The 21,468-nt window shown below is 49.9% G+C and overlaps 2 protein-coding genes across 4 annotated transcripts in view; one reads left to right on the forward strand and one right to left on the reverse strand.

The window, feature by feature from the left end:
* Positions 1 to 3,797: 3,797 nt before the first annotated feature.
* CYP17A1 (cytochrome P450 family 17 subfamily A member 1) lies at positions 3,798 to 9,579 on the forward strand. Its single transcript, XM_036111535.2, has 8 exons — positions 3,798 to 4,094; positions 5,542 to 5,680; positions 5,878 to 6,107; positions 6,775 to 6,861; positions 7,245 to 7,460; positions 7,782 to 7,951; positions 8,518 to 8,621; positions 9,145 to 9,579. The coding sequence occupies exons 1-8, from the start codon at positions 3,798 to 3,800 to the stop codon at positions 9,426 to 9,428; spliced, it is 1,527 nt and encodes a 508-aa protein (XP_035967428.1). The 3' UTR covers positions 9,429 to 9,579.
* Positions 9,580 to 17,370: 7,791 nt separating this feature from the next.
* The window catches only part of WBP1L (WW domain binding protein 1 like), a 56,898-nt gene continuing 52,800 nt past the window's right edge, over positions 17,371 to 21,468 (reverse strand). For all 3 annotated transcript variants that reach the window (XM_078077171.1, XM_078077170.1, XM_078077172.1), the window contains exon 4: positions 17,371 to 21,086. In XM_078077171.1, coding sequence (XP_077933297.1) covers positions 20,350 to 21,086 — 737 coding nt within the window. In that variant the 3' untranslated portion in view covers positions 17,371 to 20,349. The remainder of the gene's footprint in view (positions 21,087 to 21,468) is intronic.

Raw genomic sequence — 21,468 nt, forward strand, 5'->3', positions numbered from 1 at the left:
ATCTTAAATGAAAATGAGCAACAGGAGGTCAGTAAGTAATGGCAATAACAAAGGCTTGAAACTGCAAAAGGAGCGAGAATTTGCTCCACCCAAAAGTGGAGAATTGGTGGTCTGGAGGCCTTGGGGAGTAAAGAGAACATCAATTCCATTGCCTAACCTGGACATTAGGGGTCTTTATTCAAGAAAACAGCAGGGGAAGGGCTGTCCTCAGAGAAGGGTCCAGTTTAGGTAAGGCAGGAGGTAGAGAAAACATTCTATAGCTAAGTAAGGAAAACAAAGAAGTGTGTTTGTTTTAGAGAGGGACAATACCAGAGGGCTCCAGGGAAAGGTTTTAGAAAGAAGGAAAGACGCAACTAGAGGAGGGTAGAGTAGAAGAATCATAAAGCAAGATGGGGATGAGCATAAGGATAGAGGGAACCTCAAACCAATGGTGAACTCACTGTCTTGAGAACTGGTGAAAGCTATGGATCCTCTCTCCAGAAAAATATGTATTTATACATACATGCAGAATATGTATGCAATTTCAGTAAGGTCCCAGACTCCATAGACACCCAATTTTTTAAAGTAAACTTTTTATTGAAGTATAGCATGCATACAAATAATTGGTGTCCAGCTCAAAGTGAATATACCTGTGTTACCAGCACCCAGATCAAGAAACAGAATACTACCTGAAGTCTCTCCCCAGAAGCCCCACCCTGAGTCCTCTTTCAGCCACTTAACAATTCGCCAGGGTAATCATCACCTGACTTCTAGAACCATAGTTTAGTTTTATCTGTTTCTAAAATCTATATAAATAAAATCATACACTGCATTCTTAGGAGTCTGGTTTCTTCACTCAATCTTATGTTTGTGAGTTTCATCCATGTTGGTGCATGTGGCTGCAGTTCATCCATTGTCATCTCTGTATACTATTCCACTGTATGATGCATGACAACTTATCCATTCAACAATTGATAAATACTTGGGTTTCTTCCTAGTTTGGAATTATTACAAATAGTGCTGCTATGAACGTTTTCGAATGTGCCTTTGGTGAACATATGTACAAATGCTGTTGTTTGAATACCTAAGAATGGAGTTCCCTGGTCATAAATTCAGCTGTAGTAGACATTGGGGCTTATGTTTTAGACAAGGAACAAGGGAAAAAGGAAAACAGCAATTCAAAGGAAGTGGAATTCACATGAACTTTCAGTCTGAATTCTGGTATAAAGTTACATGGGATGTTTTGCACTGATCATTTATCAACATTGAAACCAAATTAAAATAACAGTCATCAAAGACTTGATGAATAAATTCAAAGGGAGATTCTTTGAAAAGATCAATAAAACCTTTGACAAATCAAGAAAAAATAGAAAATGCAAATTTTAAGAAATATTAATTGCCAAAATTGACTCAAGAAGACTCAGAAGAATTGAGGAGACCAACATCTCTGGAAGAAACTGGAAAATTATGTTAAGGAGTCATCTCTCTGAAAAAGGCACTGGGACCTGACACTTTTCACATTAACTTGCTTTAGAACTTCAAAGAATAGGGGCGCCTGGGTGGCTCAGTCGGTTAAGCGGCTGCCTTCAGCTCAGGTCATGATCCCAGAGTCCTGGGATCGAGCCCCGCATCAGGCTCCTTGCTCAGCGGAGAGCCTGCTTCTCCCTCTCCCTCTGCCTGCCTGCCGCTCCCCCTGCTTGTGCTCTCTCTCTCTCTCTCTCTCTGTGTCAAATAAATAAAATCTTTAAAAAAAAAAAAAGAAGAAGAAGGAGAAGAAGAACTTCAAAGAATAGATCACTTCCATGTTATTTAATCTGCTTAAGGACATAGAAAAAGGTTGAAAGTTTCTCCAATAACTTTATAAAATGAGTAAAATCATAATACCAAAACTTGACAGTGCATAAGTAGGAAAACCACTCTTCAAAGTACAGACCTGGCAGACCACCCCCAGAGATGGGCAGAAATTCCATCTCTCACCTCTGTGAGTCTCACTCAGTGGGTCCTGGATGCCTGTCCAAGGACCCACCTCTTCTGTGATGACTGACACCAGGAATGTCCACCTCCCTGGAGCTGTGGCTTCACCTAGTGATTTCAAATCATTGATCAATACTGATGGAGCCACTGAAGGTTTCCAGCAGAAGATAAGACCTTTGTCTGTCAGGAAGACCTACTAATAAGAGCTCAGAGAAACCAGGAAGCCCATTTTGGTATAATGATGATAAGCATAAATACTAGATGAGTACTTACTTCCTGCCAGGCACGCTTCTACCTGCATGATCTCACTGAGTCGCAGCAACCCCAGAGAAGTAGATTCCATTCTTATTTCCATTTTACAGAGGAGGAAACTGAAACTTAATACATGAACATAAACTTAAGTTAATATAAAATGATCATATGACCTAGCAATTCCACTCCCTGGTATACCCCCCAAAGAACTGAAAACAGGGACTCATAGCAGCACTTTTTCAAGAGCCAAAAGTTGTAAACAACCTAAGTGTCCATCAACTGATGAATGGATCAACAAGAGGCAGTATATCCATATAACGGAATATCATTCAGTCATAAAAAGCTATGGAGTTCTGATACAACGTGGATGAATCTCAGAAACATTATGCTAGGTGAAATAAGCCAGACACACAAAAAACAATATTGCAGGATTCCACTTATGTGAAATAGGCATATTCATAGAGACAAAAGTAGATTAGGTGTTGCAAGGAGTGGGAGGGAGGGGGAGATGGGGCATTATTTCTTAATGGGTAGTTTCTATTTGGGGTATGAAAATGTTTTGGAAGTAGATAGTGGTGATGGCCGTACAACATTGTGAGTATATTTAATGCTGAACTGTATACTTAAGATGGTTAAAATGGGGGACTCCTGGCTGGCTCAGTCAGTGGAGCATGCAACTCTTGATCTTGGGGTTGTGAGTTCAAGCCCCATGTTGGGCATAGAGCTTACTTTAAACATTTTTTTTTAATTAAAATGGTTAAAATGGTAAATTTTATGTGTCATATATATGTATATATATTATTTTCATAATATATTATTATATAACATATAATTATATTATTTAATATTTGTATAATTATATTTTATTGGTTATTTTATATTATTTATATTATATTTATGTATATTTATAATATTATTATTTATATATATATATATTTTAAAAGTAGATTCCATGCCCAGTGTGAAGCCCAATGTGGGGCTCAAACTTATGACCCTGAGATCAAGACCTGAGCTACGATCAAGAGTCGGAAGCTTAACTGACTGAGCCACACAGGCGCCCCCTTGCAGTCACTATCTTGTGTGACCGTATACAAGACTGACCTTGGAAGGCATCGCATTTTTTGGCTGTTAAATAAGACTGGGTAAAATATCTTTGACAGTCCCTGCTGGCTGTAACTCTCCTGACAACATCATCTATTCATGGATTTTGATTTTATAATGTGGAAAGTCCCAAGCCTTGATTCCTGACCCAGATACCATTTGCTTCTGGTGCACTCTGCGGACATTGATGAATGGGGAGCTCCAGGGAGGGAGGACCAGCTGTCTTCCCCTTACCTAGCCCCCCCTCTTAGGGGTTTGTCCTGGAGTTGAGCCAGCCCTTGAGGAGGCCTCCACTCCTTCTTCCTCTCCTGATTCTGGGAGAGGGCTTGGGCCTGGCTGTGCTCCAGGATAAATTTCCACAAGGCAAGAGATAACACAGAGCCAAGGTGAAGATCAGGGCAGCCCTTAAATAAGGCCTCCTTGCACCCTAGAGTTGGTTGCTGTTCTTCTACTCCATAGCTGTCTATCCTGCTTGCCGGTGCCCAGCCACCATGTGGGAGCTCTTCGCTTTTTTGCTGTTCGCCCTCACCTATTTCTTATGGCCCAAGCCAAAATGCCCCAGTGCCAAGTATCCCAAGAGCCTCCCATCCCTGCCCTTGGTGGGCAGCCTGCCATTCCTCCCCAGAGGTGGCCATCCGCACGTGAACTTCTTCAAGCTACAGAAAAAATACGGCCCCATCTATTCCTTTCGCATGGGTACCAAGACTACAGTGATGGTCGGTCACCACCAGCTGGCCAAGGAGGTGCTTGTCAAGAAGGGCAAGGAATTCTCTGGGCGGCCCCAAGGGGTAAGCAGTGCCCACTATCTCTCCTCTCTCACCAGCCCCGGGGGTTTTGCAGACCATGCCTGGAATGACCCTTCCAGCTCCTGTAATTCTTCCAACCTGTAATTCTTCCTAAAACAGACTAACAGGACCGTGGGTGGGGATCGACCCCTCGGACCCCACCCAGCCTCTAAACTAGGCAGGAAGAATCAAAGGAAGACTTCATTTTCTGGGCTGTCATCTCGCCTGGAACTGGATGATGTTCTCTCTGAGTCTTGACTTCCCTAATTAACTGAGGTAGTATATGCAAAGCACTGAGCCCAGTGCCCAGCACAGTAAGTACTCCATAAATAGCCTTTAGGAGTGCTACTCTTCATATGGAAAATGGGATTAAAATGACTACTGTCTTCTGTGGGAAGGTATGAGGGAGAAGTATCCTGGCTTTTGGAGGGAGGGGATTGCTGTTTCTCTGGACCTGTCCCCAGCTGCTCTGGCTCACAGTAGGGCTGACACACGGTGGCATTAAAATGGTTAAAATGGTAAATTTTATGTGTCATATATATGTATATATATTGTTTGTATAATATAAAATATATTACATATATTATTATATGATCTATCCTGCTGAGCCTTCTGTAATGCTCCTCGGGGAGGAAAGAGGCTAACCATCTGCGAATACTGCCAATGCCCCATCCCAGCACCTTGCTGCTGAGTACCCCCTTGGACACCCCAGGCAGGGCCCCCCAGCCACTTATCTCTGATCAGGCCAAGGGCTGATTCATTTTTCCTTGGACAAGTCAGCCAGGTCTGCTGGCCAGCGGCCTCACTCCCAACCCTCCTGAGCAAAGAGGAAGGAGGAGGCTGGTCAGATGGGGCTTGCAGGTCACAGGATGTAAGAGGGGAGGCTTTGAAGCCGGATGCTTTGAAGTGCCTCTGAGAGGAGGTGGAGTGGCCAAGTCCAGATTGCGTTCTCCAGATGGGGCCTTACGGTGGGCACACAGCCTTGCAGTAGGAGGCAGAAAGATGAGCAGGGCTGCCTGCGGCACGCCCCGGAGAGCCCAGGGGAAGGCAGACATCTGCGCAGTCCTGCTTCTACAAGCCCACCTGCTCCTGCCCCCAGGACAGGCACCGTTCAGAGAGCTTATCCCATCCACGGCTGCCTTCCCCCGGTCAGAAACTGATAAGAGAGGCCCAGAGGTCACCCTGTCATTGAACTGCCCCCCCAGAACTGCATTGTAATTCGGGGTCCCTTTTTTCTCCTCAGTCTGTCTCTCTGATGGAATTAGGAGTAGAGGGGTCTCGGGCCCTGCCCTACCGAGGCCTAACGGTCATGGCAGAGTAGAGCAGGGGTGTCCCACATGGGTGTCAGCGTGGCAAGTACCTGCCTTCTCCCACAGGAAGGGTGCAGGAGGCCCAGGGCAAGGGCGGGTCATTGATGTCTGATTCTTACAGCCTTTCCTGCTCTCCAAAGGTGACTCTGGACATCCTGTCTGACAACCAAAAGGGCATCGCCTTCGCAGACCATGGTGCCAACTGGCAGCTGCATAGGAAGCTGGTACTGGCCACCTTTGCCCTGTTCAAGGATGGCGACCAGAGGCTAGAGAAGATCAGTGAGTGCTGGCCGTCCCCTTCGGCTGCTGGAGGGAGAAGGGGCTGGGGAGGGGGCAATGGAAGGCTCAATCTAGTGCCTTCTTGACTGCTGCTGCCATCTGGTGGCCATCTGCTCTATGTCCCTGGCTAAGGCGGAACTGGGAAGGAGGGAGGGTGCTGCTTAATTCCCCACCGTCTTGCCCCTCTCTCTTCCCAGTTTGTCAGGAAAACAGTTTATTGTGTGATTTCCTGGCCACCCAGAATGGACAGTCCATAGATTTGTCCTTGCCTCTCTTCCTGGCGGTGACCAACATAATCTGCTTGATTTGCTTCAACTCCTCCTACAAGAATGGAGATCCTGCTCTGAAGATCATAAAGAATTATAATGACGGCATCTTGGATTCTCTGGGAACGGATAAAATGGTAGACATATTCCCCAGGTTGAAGGTGAGGATGAGGCCAGGCCCCACCTTCAGATTCCAGGAATCCCTGTCCCCAATTCTTCTTACTGCCCAGCTCCAGACCCACTTTTTTCCTGACCACCTCAGCCACAGTGACCTCCACCTCCTTCATTTTAAAAGCACCAGTTCTCTACAAAAATAGGTTTAGCTTTTAACTATGCATTTTTAATATCATGACAATGGCTTTCATTTCTTTACCAATTGCCATATGCCCACTACTAAGCACTCCACATGCATTAATCATGTTATTCCCCTTAAAGGTCAGTTTTATTATCCCCAGACAGATGAGAATACAGGCTTAGAGAAATTAAGGAACTTGCTCCAGGCTTCAGACTCAAGTCTATCTTACTCCTAAGGGCTGGGCACACAGCAGAGTTTAATTAGTAGACCTTCCATCAGTGCCTGATGTTTGATTCGATGGGGAAGGGGAAGTGAAGACGATCCCTTTTCCCTTATTTGGAGTTGTCCTAGTTGTCATTAATAATCCCATTCTGTGTCCCCATCTTGCCTTCCATTTTGGCTGAAGGTCTGGGTTAGAGTGGAAACTCTCCAGACACCGAAAGCTAGGATCTGCCTCCAGGAGGGATTCTGGTAGCTGGTAGCTGGAGAAACAAAATTGAAGATGACACTTCTTTCTACTTTCTACTTTCCAGATTTTGCCCAACAAAACCGTGGAAAAAATGAAGAACTGTGTTAAAATGCGAGATGAATTGCTGAATGAAATCCTTGAAAAACATAAGGTAGGTGATGGAGCAGAGAAGACCATGAGTTAGGTTGAAGTGTCATGAAAACAGGGCTGGGGTCCATTTTGGACACTGGAGTATCTCTAGCACCTAGCAGAGAGCCTGGAACATAGTAGGTGTTCAACAAAAAATGACTTAACTAATGAATAAGGGTGAGGAAGTAAGGAATTGCAGAGGATCAGAGAAGGGACCCACTCACTCCCAAAATTTAGAGAGAGCCCTCCTACCTCCACAAGCTCATAGGTCCTGCCTAGTCTCTCCCCAGTCCCTCATGTCCAGATGGAAGAAGCCTTTGTATCTCCAGGCTGGGATGGAAGTATGAAAGGGTTTTGCAGATGAGGCTCCCTCCTTATCACTGTCTCCCAACCTCACCCAACCAGGAGAACTTCAGCAGCGACTCTGTCACCAACCTGCTGGACATACTGATCCAAGCCAGGATGAACTCAGACAATAACAATGCTGCCTCAGACCGGGATTCAAAACTCCTTTCAGATAAACATATTCTCACCACCATAGGGGATATATTTGGGGCCGGTGTAGAGACCACCACGTCTGTGGTGAAGTGGACTGTGGCCTTCCTGCTACACAATCCTCAGGTGGGCTTCTCCCTACTCTGGTCTTCCCAACCACTCTTCACCCCAGCCAGATCCACCTGTAGCCCCAGGAAGAGGGAGACGTAATGTCCTCTGACCTTCCATGCAAGGTGACTGGGTTGCCCCACTCCTAACCCAAGCAGTAGTTGGCTTTGGCCCTAGGATGGAGCTGCCCCATCTTGTGGAAACAAAGCCTGAACTGCAAAGCCACCACTGGGAAGAGTCTGAACCAGCTCTTCTGGATGTAACAATGGGATTCTTCTAAGCCCGTGCTTCTCCTGGGCTTAAGCATGTTGGTCACATCTACCCCGCTCTGGCCCTCAGTTGCAGAAGAAGATCCAGGAGGAGATTGACCAGAATGTGGGTTTCAGTCGCACACCAAATATGAGTGACCGGAATCAACTCATCTTGCTAGAGGCCACCATCAGAGAGGTGCTTCGCATCCGGCCTGTGGCCCCTACACTCATCCCCCACAAGGCTATCGTTGATTCCAGGTATGCCTTCCCTCCCAACAACACTCACTGCTTTCCAGTCCACCTGGTCCCTCCTCTACTGCCCCACCCCTCCGCTTGCTGGTCAATTTATACTCAACTATTGACCACCAATCGTCCTATCCATGACCCTACTGATCAATATATCTGCCACCCACTAACACCCACTGACTAATCCACAGATCTAACTGACCTCCCTCAGAAACTGCCTGCTGCTCTGGAGACATGTGATCTGGAATGATAGACCAGGTGCTCTATGCTCCTACCCAATCCAATAGCCACCACACACATACGCGCACGCACCAGCTCAAAATGCACACCCACATACCCTGACAGACATGAATGTCCATGTACACAAGTATTGATACATAAGAGCTAGTGGGGAAGAGGTCTACAGAAGGGCTTGGTTCATATTTGATCTGGCAGAAGCTGAGGAAAAGATGAGGGAGTGGGCATGAGGACGTATAGGGCTTTTTTCCCCCAGGGTGGGGGACTGTAGAGGCGTGGGGCTGAGCAGTTTGGGGAGGACAATATTTTAGACTCCCCTTTCCTCTCCCTCTTTGGGGCAGCATTGGCGAGTTTGCCATTGACAAGGGCACAAATGTTATCATCAATTTGTGGGCACTGCATCACAATGAGAAGGAGTGGCACCGGCCCGACCAGTTCATGCCAGGTAAGTCCCTGTTCTGTCCTTCTCCCAAGCCACACAGACAGCCTAGCCTCCGTGCTCCAGCATTCCAGCCCTGTATTCCTTCTGCTAAGATTTCTACTGGAAAACTCCTGGCTCCAACTACATGAACCTGTTGATAGCCCCATTCTACCCTAGATTTACCCAAACTCATCACAGCCAGATTTCTCACTTTCTCCTTCCACCAACTGCAAATGTCCTCTAAGAAGCCCTCTAGGTATATGGCTCCCATGAAGTCAGCCCCTCGCCCCTCGGATGGTGGCATTTTCAGTCGTCAGTACTGCCTCCTTTCCATCCTTCCTGAATATTGCATTTCTTCTGTATGAGTAAGGGCTACCCAAGAGCTGGGCTGTATCTCTCCTCAGGCTAGGGTTCCCCCATGTAAGGTTGTCCACCTCCTCAGATTGGGGCTCCCTGGGCAAGGCCACGTCTCCCCCTCAGGAAGGGCAGAGCCATTCTTCTCCTTACTCCTGTCCTGGCCGTGGCTGACAGCTCTCCGTGTCCACAGAGCGCTTCTTGGACCCCACGAGGAGTCAGCTCATCTCTCCGTCACTAAGTTACTTGCCCTTCGGAGCAGGACCCCGCTCTTGCCTAGGTGAGATCCTGGCCCGCCAGGAGCTCTTCCTCGTCATGTCCTGGTTGCTGCAGAGGTTTGACCTGGAGATCCCAGATGATGGGCAGCTGCCTTCCCTGGAGGGGAACCCCAAGATGGTCTTTTTGATCGAGGCTTTCAAAGTGAAGATCAAGGTGCGCCAGGCCTGGAGGGAGGCCCAGGCTGAGAGTAGCACCTAGAGGCTCACCTAGCATCCCCTGACGCCACCCTGTGTGGTCCCACAGCACAGAATTACAGCTGTATGCCCTCCCCCCGGCCTTCGCTCCTTCCTCCTGGCCCACACTGCCTTCTTCCCAGCCTGCCGTCCCTGGTAGTGACATGCATAAACAAAACAGCTTTTCTTCCTGGTCCCTGAGCAGTTCACTCCTTTGTTCACTTGTTCACTCATTCTTCACAACAAATATTTATTGAGCACCTGCTATGTGCCACTCCCTGTCCCTGGACACTCAGGCTTATACTCCAGTGAGGACTGACAAATAAACATTGCAGAGACTCCTAAGTACTTCCAAGTCAATTTTACTGGGTGTTGGTGAGGAGAGAATGGTGGGAGTGGAGGCTGGCCACTGCAAGCGAGGGGTAGGGAAGGTGTAAAGACGTGGGGGAAAGCATCCCACCGGCAGGCGGGAAGTTCTTGCGGGGGGAGAGGTTAGTGTGGCAAGAGCAGAGTAAATGAAAGGGGAGAGGAGCTTCTGCTGGAGTCAGATTGGAGACAGGGGCCAGGCCCCACGGAGCCTCTGCAAGTAGCAGGAAGGGGTTTAGCTGTTTATTCCTAGTGTGATAGGAAGTCACTGGGCAGTGGGGCGGGGGTGGGGGGGAGATAAACATGTAAGTGGGAAGGTCTGGTTTGCATTTTTTTTTTTTTTTGAGAAGGAGGGAGGGAGGAAGGAGGAGAGAGACAGAGAGAGAGAGAGAGGACACACATGGAAGAGCAGAGGGAGAGGGAGAGAGAAAATCTTGAGAAGTCTCCACACCCAGCATGGAGCCCCCAACTTGGGGCTTGATCTCACAACCCTGAGATCATGACCTGAGTCAAAATCAAGAGTCAAATGTTTAACCGACTGAGCCACCCAGGCACCCCTGGTTTGTATTTTTAAGACCGCCCTAGTTGCTGAGTGGAGATTGGTCTGAGAGGGATGAGAGCTGGGGCAGGGAGGAGGTGGTTGTGCTGGTCCAGGAGAGCGAGATCATGGTGGCTCAGCCCCCAGCCATAGCAGTGGAGACGGTGAGAAAGGGTGGGATTGTTTCTATTTTGAAAGTGGAGCAGATCTTAAAAAAAAAAAAGAAAGAAAGTGGAGCAGATCTTAAAAAAAAAAAAAAAGAAAGTGGAGCAGATCTTGTTTGATCCAATCAGGCATCGCTGCGCATACCTGGAGGGTTTGGCTTTGGGGGAGTGTGTGTAATCCACAAACTCAACCCACCACTACCTATCCCTCTGGTCTGCAAAGACCAGCAGGTCTCCTTTCGCTTGTCCTGTCCTGGGGTGGACACTGCCAGGAGAGGGGTTCTGCGGCGCCCGGCTCTGCCCGGCTCCCCACGCCACAACCCCAGGACGCCTGTAAATGCCTCACTAGAAAATGGCTCCCAGACTTCTGCAAACCTTGGAACCAGCATCCAAACCTCAGCTACTGGCCAGTTTGCAAGCGAAAGATGTCCTGAGACGCCCCGGGGAGAAACTGATCCTTGCCCATTAGCCTAGAGAGAGGCTCCAGTGCCAGCTCCCTGGCACCAGCTGAGCCAGGGTTGAATCATCCACCCAGTCCTTCTCTTCTGACTGAAGGAGGGCTCTGGAAGGGCCAGCGGGGCAAGGCTGACACCCTGTCTGGCCATGTTTTCAGAAGATATCAACAGAGCCCCTGCAAGGAGGGAGGGACAAAGGTTTCCATTACAGCACACCTTCTTCCCTCAAAAAGCTTTGTTAATCCAGTGACAAGAGACTATTCCTTACTGTCCCCCCAACTCAGCCCTGGCCTTTACTGGACAGTAACCCCGGGGTCTTGCTAAAGAGCCCAAGGAAGAGTTTGTGGGCAGCCTGGTGAAATGCTGACACCACTGTGGGCCAATGGGAAAGGGTTTAACTGGAGGCGGCCCCTCCCTCTCCAAGGCTCCTCTGCCCCATCAGCTGGTCGCTGGTCTAGAGCCAAGCCACCCTCAGTTTAAAGCAGAGGGGAGCAGATCGGCTGGAGGAGCGTCAAGTATTCTCCTCTCCAACCATTGGATCAGATCATAGAGTGGCAGGGAAATGAGAGAATAATCCTGCGTTTTGAAGATGACAAAACTGAGGGCCAACTGAGGCAAGGGCAGGGGAGGTAACTTACCCTAAGTCACACAGCTCCTGAGCATCAGGGCTGGGACTAGAACCCAAGATTTCAATGATGCAGGAAGAGGAGCCAGACATGCTTTCTCACCCATCCAGTGTCCGTGCAGAAGGGCTCTGGGGTGTCTGGCCTGGGAGAGTACAAAGCTGAATGTCCTTTCAGAAAATGACCTCATGAACCCCGACTCCTGCCCAAACCGCCCTTCCCCTGCCTGGAAGGCCTTTTCCCACTGACCTAACTCCTCCCATCCTGAGTCTCAGAGTGCAAGCCATATTCTAGGGCATATCTCACGACCCCTAGACCACTGTGCTTGTACTCTTTTAGCACTTAGCTTCTGTTCCTTGGTACTGAACCCCACGTGCACCTGAGCATCTGCCTGGGCTCAAAACGGGTGCAGTGTCCCCCAAAGGCACTGCCCCCCTATGTCTCTGGAATTCAAGACTGAATCTTCTCATGTTACTTATCTTGCTCAACAGCACCTGGCAAGTAGGTTAGACACACAAAAGGACTGAATCCAATGCTCTAAACCCCTTGGCTAATTGGTCCAGTGATAAATAGACTATCTCCTTATGCAGAAGGAAGCCCAGATTTTTGACAAAGCTGGAAGGTGTTTGCCAAGACCCCACAGTCACATTTTGAGCCTCAGAATGCCCTTAGCCAGTGATATGATGGTAAATAAACACTAAACAACCAGTTTTCTGGTACTGCTGGGGAAGAGCCATGATTCGTAGTGTTTGCCAATTGCCATGATGTAAACAGTCCCCACTATGAGCAATTTCAGGCCACCCATGTGATGTCACTGAATACAGAGTTGGGAAGAGATGCTCGGTAGCATTATATGCTATTTACCATTATGTTATATAATAAATAGCATTACTATATAATACCATTACTAATAATACCACTATTCCCACCATACAAAGATGTAAATAACCTCAAGGGCACAGATAATAGTAACATCGTAAAATAATTAGGAAATGATTAGTTTTGAGTATTTATTGCCTTTGTTTCTATTATAATGTATTCAATTGTGGGTTTATATAGTTCACTTTTTTTAATGGTTATTTAATAGAGGGCGCCTGGGTGGCTCAGTTGGTTGAGTGACTGCCTTCAGCTCAGGTCATGATCCTGGAGTCCCAGGATCGAGTCCCGCATCGGGCTCCCTGCTCAGCGGGGGGTCTGCTTCTCCCTCTGACCCTCTTCCCACTTGTGCTCTCTCTCAAATAAATAAATAAAATCTTTAAAAAAAATGGTTATTTAATAGACAGCTCATAAAATCCCTGAACATTTAGGTAAGTACTTATTTATTAATTTTAAGTAGGCTCCACACCCAAGGTGGGGCTTGAACTCACGGCCCGGAGATCAAGAGTCACATGCTCTACCGACTGGGCCAACCAGGTGCCCCCAAATTCCTGAAAATTTAATAACCAGCTTTTGTGAACCAAAACAGCTGGCCCTCCCAGGAGAAATGGGCTGTCCTTGTCCTTCAGAAGGGCAGCTCCCCAGAGTCCCCATCCTGGGGGGAGGGACCCCTTCCCTGGCACCCTAGGTGTGGAGTGGGGGTGGATGAGAGTGAGTAACTGTTCTGGCGCCTCTGGTGGCCATAAAACCTGAAGCAAATGGGGAACTCTTTCTCCAGTCACACTCCTGGGTTTCAACACCCATCTCTGGAGGACAGGAATCTAATCACAGAGGCGAGAGAGTCCGGGAGGACTGGATGAGGAGGATCCAGGTTCTAGGCCCCTGGCCCCCCACCCCCTAGGTTCCAGGCCCTGGATCTTAGGCCCATTGCTAGCTTCTTGAACCAGTTTTCTCATTTGTACAGGGGGGTAACTTTAACTTACCACCTGTGCTGCCCATTATCTGAGGCTTGGGGGAGGCAGAAAAGCAGAAAGGGCCAGGTGAGCAGGGGAGCTACAGAAGATAAGAGGTCAGGCCGTGCCGGCACATTGTCCCCGTGTTGTCATTTACAGACCCAGTGACCACGGGCAACTTACTCGGCCTTCTTAAACCTCAGTTTGCTCAACTGTAATATGGGCGGCTGAGGCGTGCCTAGAAACAGTACTGCCAACCTCACAATGTTGCTGAAGGTCAGATAGGGACCTACATAATGCATTGAGTGCCTTGATAAATACTGGCTTTGCTGCCATTGCCTACAGCCAGATCCACATAAGTCCTTCTCTAAGGACGAAGAAGCAAGTGTTGTTCAGACAGGTCTATCTGAAGGACGGGACCTCCGGGAACCAGCCAGAGTAGCCCCTGATGATCCCGCCGGCTGCCCCTCCCTCCTTCCCCAGCTGGGGCATGCTGGCAGCTGGGACGTGGGTGGAGAGCCCAGAGACAAACTTCTCACAGTTCCAACACGGCGGGAGTTTTGTAACATTTTCCAGCGGGATTGGGTTTCCTGAGACTTCTTGGTAAGAAGACATGCAATGGAAGGTTACACTGGTGGGGAACGGGCTTAGAGGGAGGAGAAACTTCAGATCAAACCAAATCCTCTTCTCCCCTCCAAGCCACCTGGAAGTTCTAACTCCTGAGAATTGTACAATGTTTCCTGGGGGACTCATCCTCCCTGAGGAAGTTAGCATTGATCTGCACCACCTATCCCAGGGGTGAGGCTATTTCAGAGCTGAGGGGCTCAGGCAGGGGTGCCTGGCTTAGTGTGGGGGGCCTCTGAAGGCTTCTGACGAGGCAAGGGGGAACACACAAGGGGGACAAAGAAGCTCCTGAGGAAACTGTCTGGCTCACCTTTCACTGTGCTACTTGCCTGCTTATTACCTTCCTCTGGTTCTCTCTCACCTTTGAAAAGAAATCAAAAGTTCTTCACATGGCTTGTGAGCACCGAGTCTTCAGTGTTCGGGGTTCAAATCCTGGCTCTACCACTTATGAGCTGTGTGATCTTGGACAAGTTAGTCAACTTCTCTGAATGCTTCAACCCCTTTAACAAAGCAGTCCATACCTCAGATGGCTGTTTTGAGGCTAAAATGAAAAAAAATGTCGGTAAGATGCTTACACACGACCTAATAACGTGCAGTCAATAAATAGAACGATAAAGACAAATTAAAATATTTTTATTACCAGCTTACCACTCCAGATTCATCTCCTGTCATTTCCCAGAATGCAATTATCTACAGAGATTAAATTGCTAGCAGCTTTAGACATTTCAGCCTCCCGTGCTTTTGTGGGCTTTTCAGCACCTGGCACATAGTAAGCACTCGATATTATCTGCAAAACAGATTTACCCAGAACTTACCTAGAATTCCCTTTATACCTTTCTTCACCTGACAAGCTCCAGACAGGCTACCCTATGCCCCCAGGTCGTTCTCTTCCACCGCATTCTGTGCACACATGCTTCATGGTACTATGCTACTAAAATGGTTTTCATGCCTTTCTTCCCCTCGGGACCATTAGCTCTTCTAAAGAGGAGCCTGGTCTAAGGCATATTTGCATTCCCAATGCCTAGTACATGGTAGGTGCTTGATAAATGCTCAGCTTGAGTAAGGCCAGTCACATGCCCCCAGGCCAGGAACCCAGATCCCGAACACCTCCCAGGACCCACTGCCCTTCCCAGTAGGTTCAGGCAGATGCAAGTTTCCAGCAGGTTTGGCCAACAGTCGGCCAAACCCGCTTCCCCCTCCTTCTGAGTCAAACCCTGCTTCCCCCCACCACCCGGCTGAAAACAAAGGAAACTGGAGAATAGGGAGTTTCTTGAAATTTTTGTTCATCAAAACTATCCTGTTTTGTGCTTCAGAGCATTGGTATTGTCTCCACCTGAACTTGGTCACCCAGGGCAATAGAAAAGGAGGAACTCAGTGACCCAGGAACCTGGGGTGCAGTGCGGGGTGCAGTGAGGTCTGCTCCACAGACCTGGGCCCCGAGGGGACACTGCACAGCCATCAGCACGCAGCTGGCAAGAAATGTACTGGTTTGTTTGTGCCATTCAGACATTAGATGACTGAAGGCAGGAATGACAGACTCCCCAGTCCTTCCCCGTGGTTTTACTTTAAAGATTTTATCTGACAGAGAGAATGAGCAGGGGGAGCAGCAGAGGGAGAGGGAGAAGCAGGAGCCTGGGATCCTGACCTGAGCCAAAGGCAGATGCTTAACCGCCGAGCCACTCAGGCGCCCCTCCCCGTGGTTTTAGAACAGATCTGTCTCTAGATGCTAACATGGTTCTCCTGGGCTTACTCGGAGGAGCTCAACAGTTTAGAAGGAACTAGGCAGCAACCATCCCACTAGAGTCACTGAGGGGCCAGAATTGCTCTGGCCCAAGGTCAAAGATGGGGGCAGGAGCCTGTCTGGCTTACATCGGGCTCTTAGGTAATAATAGTTCGGACTGCTGGGTAAAGTCAGGGACTAGGGAAGGCAATGCTGTCAGCATCCCCTGGGGGCCCATTAGTGAGCGGTCCACGGGGGAGGCAGGAATGCCTGCTGGGAGGGTTCCAAGAGGCACATCATATTGCTTTGCCCACCTGCAGGCCACCCAAGGAGAAGCTGGGCTGGGTGGTGGTGTTCCCCTTCCTTGGCAGAGGTCGAAGGCTGTCCCTTCCCTTAGAGCAGGGATTTACAGCTGACTCAAAGTTCTAAGAGGACAGTCTTAAGCAGGGCTAAAAGGACAGTGAGTCTTAGGAAAGAACGACTGGCCCACAATGGCAGAGGTTAGCACACCCGTTCTCAGGTCCCTCATTCCCTGAATCTGTACCATTCATCTCAATCTACCTCCTCTTGTTAACTATTTCACATGGTTGTTTTGTCTTCTGCCTGTAACTTAACTTCCAGAGGACGGGGCCTTGTCTTCTCTACTTCTTTCGCATTCTCCTCAGCACCCAGCACAGTGCTGGGCACAAAGTGGGAGACTCAATAATACATGAGTATCAAATTCCAGGGCCTTCCACATTTCTATCATTTTTCCCCCTAAAGACTATTATTCTTTTGGGGGCACCTGGGTGGCTCAGGTCATGGTCCCAGGGTCCTGGGATTGAGCCCCACATCAGGGAGTCTGCTTCTCCCTCTACCTCTCCACCGCACCCCACCCCCCAGCTTGTGCTCTATCCCGTTCACTCTCTCAAATAAAATCTTAAAAAGATTTTTATTATTTTTAAGTAATCTCTACAGCCAACGCGGGGCTCGAACTCACAAACCTGAGATCAAGAGTCCCATGCTCTGTGGACTGAGCCAGCCAGGCACCCCTCTATCATCTCATTAAAAGATCTCACGAGGGTGCCTGGGTGGCTCAGTCAGTTAAGCATCTGCCTTCGGCTCCGGTCATGATCCCAGGACCCTGGGATCGAGTCCCGCATCGGGCTCCCTGCTCAGGGGAGTCTGTTTCTCTCCCTGCCTCTTCCCCTGACTTATGCTCTTTCACTCACTCCCTCTCAAATAAAAAAAAAAAAAATTTTTTTAAATAAAAATTAATGATCTCACGGAGCGCTTGCTTTCTTTCAAATGCCATTTTACCTTCCAGGTGTCTAACAGAACTTGCTTCTGCTTTTTTGCGTCCAATTTTAACCTGTGTGGGATTTTACAAAGCATTCCAAACATCAGAAATACACCCTGGGCAGAGAGAGGGTTTGGGGAAAACTCAGGACAATGTGCGGCCTCAGCAGGAGCATCACCCACCTCGCCCTTGGCCCTGTGGTCTCCGCTCAGGCCAGGGGCCTGCCCTCAACTTCTGGGCGCCTTCTCGAAGCCTGTGTGGAGGAGGGAGAAGTGTTTGCAGTTAGCCACCTTGGGGTACGACCCCTGAAGTCTGAGGGAGGAGGGGGGAGAAAAGAACAAGGTGCTGCAAGAAAAAAGAAGAGTCGTGTTTTGGGGACTGTTTTTATTTGGGCTTCTCACAGTGGATAGAGCCACTCTGTCTTCAGAACAATCACAGCACAGGAAATGCGTCACCGAGGCTGCCCAGAAGAGTCTGACCAGCTGAATCTTATTGCTTAAAATACACGTATTCACAATAACTGACAAATGGTGATGTGCCTCACACAGGAATGTGTTAGCATTTGCAAATCTCCCGACTAGCACCAAACCCTCGGCCAGACCAACCCTTTCCTTCTCTGTTCACCTGGAAAACCAGATGCAAGTCGGATCTCCCTGGCCCCCTATCGAGTCCTTCAACTCCCTATTTCCATCTCTCTACTGGCAGGGGAGCCCGGCTGGCAGGGGCCAGACTGCGTGACCGCTGGAATCAAGCCCGGCTCTAGCTGCAGCCTCGCTTCTTCTCACGCCTGTAGGGCAGGTCGCTGCAGTGAGCCCAACAGTTGACACGTGGGCCCGTGCCCCACTCCAGCCGGGGAAGGAAACTTGACAGGGCCAGAATTCATCCATTTGATCAGTTAACTGAAGCAGGATTCATTTTGGTAAAACTTCATCTCCTTTGAGACTTCAGTGAGTTGTTTGGGATTTTATTTATTTATTTGCTTTACTTTTATTTTTTTTAAGAAGGTGGAAGGAAAGGCATCTGAGGGCTGCTGACGCACTCCCGGCCTGCTGTGGCCGCACACGGGCTTGCGTGCATGCACTGGACCCCGGCAGAGCGAGGCGAGCCCTATGGCACTGCGGTGTCTGCCAAACTCTCCTGGCCGTGCTGGGCAGGGCCAACGTCCGGGCCACAGCTAGTCCAAGCGTGTCACTGAAGATCCAATCAAGCTTCTGTCTGAAGTTCCACCTTCGCCTTCTGTGCCGAGTGGTTTTGAACACCCCCTGGGGGCTGATACCGAGGGCCAGGAGGAGCCCAGGGAGGCAGACAGGTTCAGAGCACGTTTCCACTTACAGGGAACAGAACACAGGCCTCCGAGTGTCCACGGAGCAATGTGCAAATTGCAGGGCTGGGTAGAGGAGAGCCTCCACTCCGAGCACAGTTATCTCTGGCAGACGTGGGGGGTGGGGGGTAGGGGGTGGGGGGGCTGCCATCGACAATGCTGCTGGATACACCCGGGTACACAGTCAGACATTTGTTCAGTAAACAGTAAATGTGTAAAATAAATTACCTTGAGCGGGGCCATATCTGCTCCAAATGTGTGGTTGACGAGCACAATGGCTGCCATTCAAAGTATATTCACAGGAAAACAGGGCTGGGGGCTCACACGCGACACACAGACACACACAGGTTATCCAAAAAGTCATTTACACAGACTTCACTTTGTTCAACATGGATTTTGGTTTTGTGGACTCCGAACGCAGACACTCGTTCACCTCACAGCCTTGGATTTGTCTATTTTTGTACATACATATATATATATATATATATATTTTTTTTTTCCTTTCTTACTGTAACGTCAATGACTAATGTGAATATCATCGTTCAAGAGTGGGAAAAGAACCAAACTCTTCATATGAACAGCACTGGACAGGGAATGTGAGTTTTAGCTGTTTGCTTTCTCCATCAGGTTATTCCTGTCAAAGCTCAACTGGTTATCTGCAGCCAAACTACAGTAATAAGGATCCTGCGGTCCTTCCGGACCACTGCCTTCGCCCTCCTACCTGGGCCACTCAGGCTCTTTACGGAGGCTACAAAAATTAGTCACCCCACTCAAAAAGGGGGCTGTGGAGAGGCAGGGGAAGGGCATGAAAGCCACAGATAACCAAGCCATTTTTTCCAAGTGGTCAGTTTAAAAATAAAAACAAAAACAACACAACAGAAGAACTCATTCAGAATCAAGAGAAAATACTGTGTAAAAGCCAGGCTATGGGGCTGCCCTTTCTCAGGACCCGCAGCCTCCCTTGTTCCTACGGGAACAGTGAGGCACGGAGGCCTGCAGACTGTGTGCTGGGTGGGGGAGGACCCTGGTCACCTGTAGGGCCAGCCCGAAGGGCAGAGAGGCAGCAAGCTGCACCAGATGCACCCCCATGGCTTAGGCTCCGCTGCGCTCCCACAGAAGTTCCAGAGCTAGCCCCCACCCAGGCCTGCACACAAAACATCTCCTCCCGGCTCAACGGCAGCCAGGCTCTTTGAAGGTCAACTTGGGATAGAGGCACAAACTTCCCTTTTCCAGAACAGAATTCTTGCCTGCCCGCTGGTCAAGTTCTTGTTTTCAGCTTGCTTTTGCTGTTGCTGCTGCTGTTTTTGTTTAAAGAAAAACCAAAAAGAAGGTGACATAATGTTCCATACTGACCCAGGCTGTGGCCAGCCAGAACCTGCTGGGAAGGGCCCCTCAGGGATGCACAGTGGTACATCGACCTCATCACCTGGAATCTGAGGGAGCGGTAAGCCTCCTACCAACCTTATAATTGCCTGTCCGCTCTCATCCTCCCCCAGGACTAGCCCAGTTCTGGCTCTGCAGACCTTGGCAGCAGGGGCTGACAATCCCTGGGCCTCTGCGGGCTTCCTTCTTCTCCCAGGGCTGAGACCTGCCACCTCTCCCGGACTGAGACACAGCAAAGTTCTCTTAAACAAACACCAGAGCACAAATCCACTCCACCACCAAGGGTCACCTCAGGGCACAGTCTCAGCCCCCTCCTTGGGGGCTTCTGAAACACACATCTCTCTGACCCGAGCAGGCAGTGAGATATGACTTGAAAAGAGAAGAAGGGGACAGGGCCGGGTAATGAGGAATGAGTCACAGAACAAGCCAACGTGTCGGCCCTCCGAGACATTGTGCTCCCGTGGGCGGAGAGGCCTCCACTCCCCAAGCTGGACCTGGAGGTGCAGGAAAATGCAGGCCGGCGGGGAGGGGGCGAAGAATGAAGCGGCCATACCGCTTCCTCTGAAAGTCACTTAATGCTTCTCTCATGGTGCTCCCCTGCCCTGGTTGCTTTGCCAAGTTCTGAGGCGCGGGCCGGGCCCGCTCTAGCTGGGGGAGCTGCCGCTCTGCGAGTTCGGGGAGTCCTGCTCGTTGATGGTGTTCAGCAGCAGGCACGCGGGGGGCCGCGGCAGGGGCGGGTGCCCGGGCTCTCGGGCCCGCTCCTCGGAGGGCTGGCAGAGGCCTTCCTCCTCGTCACCGGGGGGCCGCACGTGGCAGCTGTCACAGAAGTCCAGGGGCCCATCCAGAGCGTCGTCAATGAGCGTGTTGAACTCTTTGAGGTCGTCGTCATGGTGGCCCCGGTTGCACACGCACACCTCAATGCCCGAGTCACCCGTGAAGCGGCGATGTCTGCCAGGCGTCTTGTCTTTGCTATCGGGGAGGGCGCTGCCCTGCTCGGAGCCGTAATCTCTCAGCAGCTCCTCCTTACAGTCGGAATCTTTGTCCAGGAAGGCCCCAGGGGCCAGCTCCCCCAGGCCGGCCACAGAGCCACTGGGCTCCATTCCAGGGGCTTTGGTGGCTGCTGGGCTGGTGGGCACTTCGGGGGGCTCAGGGTCGGCGATGCTCGGGGGTCGCGTGCTGCTTCTGCTGGGCCCGGACAAGGGACTGCTCTGTGCCCCCTGGGGGCCCCTGGTGGGACCGGCGCCTGGGGGGCTGCCGCCTGGGGGGCCACACTGTGCAGGCAGCTGCTGTTGTAGCTGGAAGGCACTGTACGGTGGGGGAGGAGTCGGAGGTCGGTTCACCACTTCCTCATAAGGAGGTAGTAAATAGTTTGGCAAAAACCCTAAAACGGGGAGGCAGGGAGGAGAAATTACCGCACTGGCAACTGTTCTAGGACAGACTGCAAAGCTCGCACTCGACATATGCCTCTTCCCACCCCCAGCATACCCACCGAGGGCCGGCTACAGCTCTTGATTGTGGGCAGGGCGGAGGGGCGCGGCAATTTTGCAGAGGAAAAGAGGGACAGACTGGGAGTGACCTAATCTGGCTTCTTGAAATCTGAGAGCCCCTGAACCTGCTTCACAGGCAGGACTCCTGCCGGTCTGGAGTTAAGGCAGAGGGTTAGGCAAATGTGGGGGATGGCCAAGAGATCACTTCTGCCCAGAGCGTATCTGTTTCCACATGCCCCCGAGTCTCATGTTTCTTGCTCAGACTGTGTCCTCCGT

This window comes from Halichoerus grypus, chromosome 7 (genome assembly GCF_964656455.1).
Source record: "Halichoerus grypus chromosome 7, mHalGry1.hap1.1, whole genome shotgun sequence".
In the NCBI taxonomy this organism is placed as follows: domain Eukaryota; kingdom Metazoa; phylum Chordata; class Mammalia; order Carnivora; family Phocidae; genus Halichoerus; species Halichoerus grypus.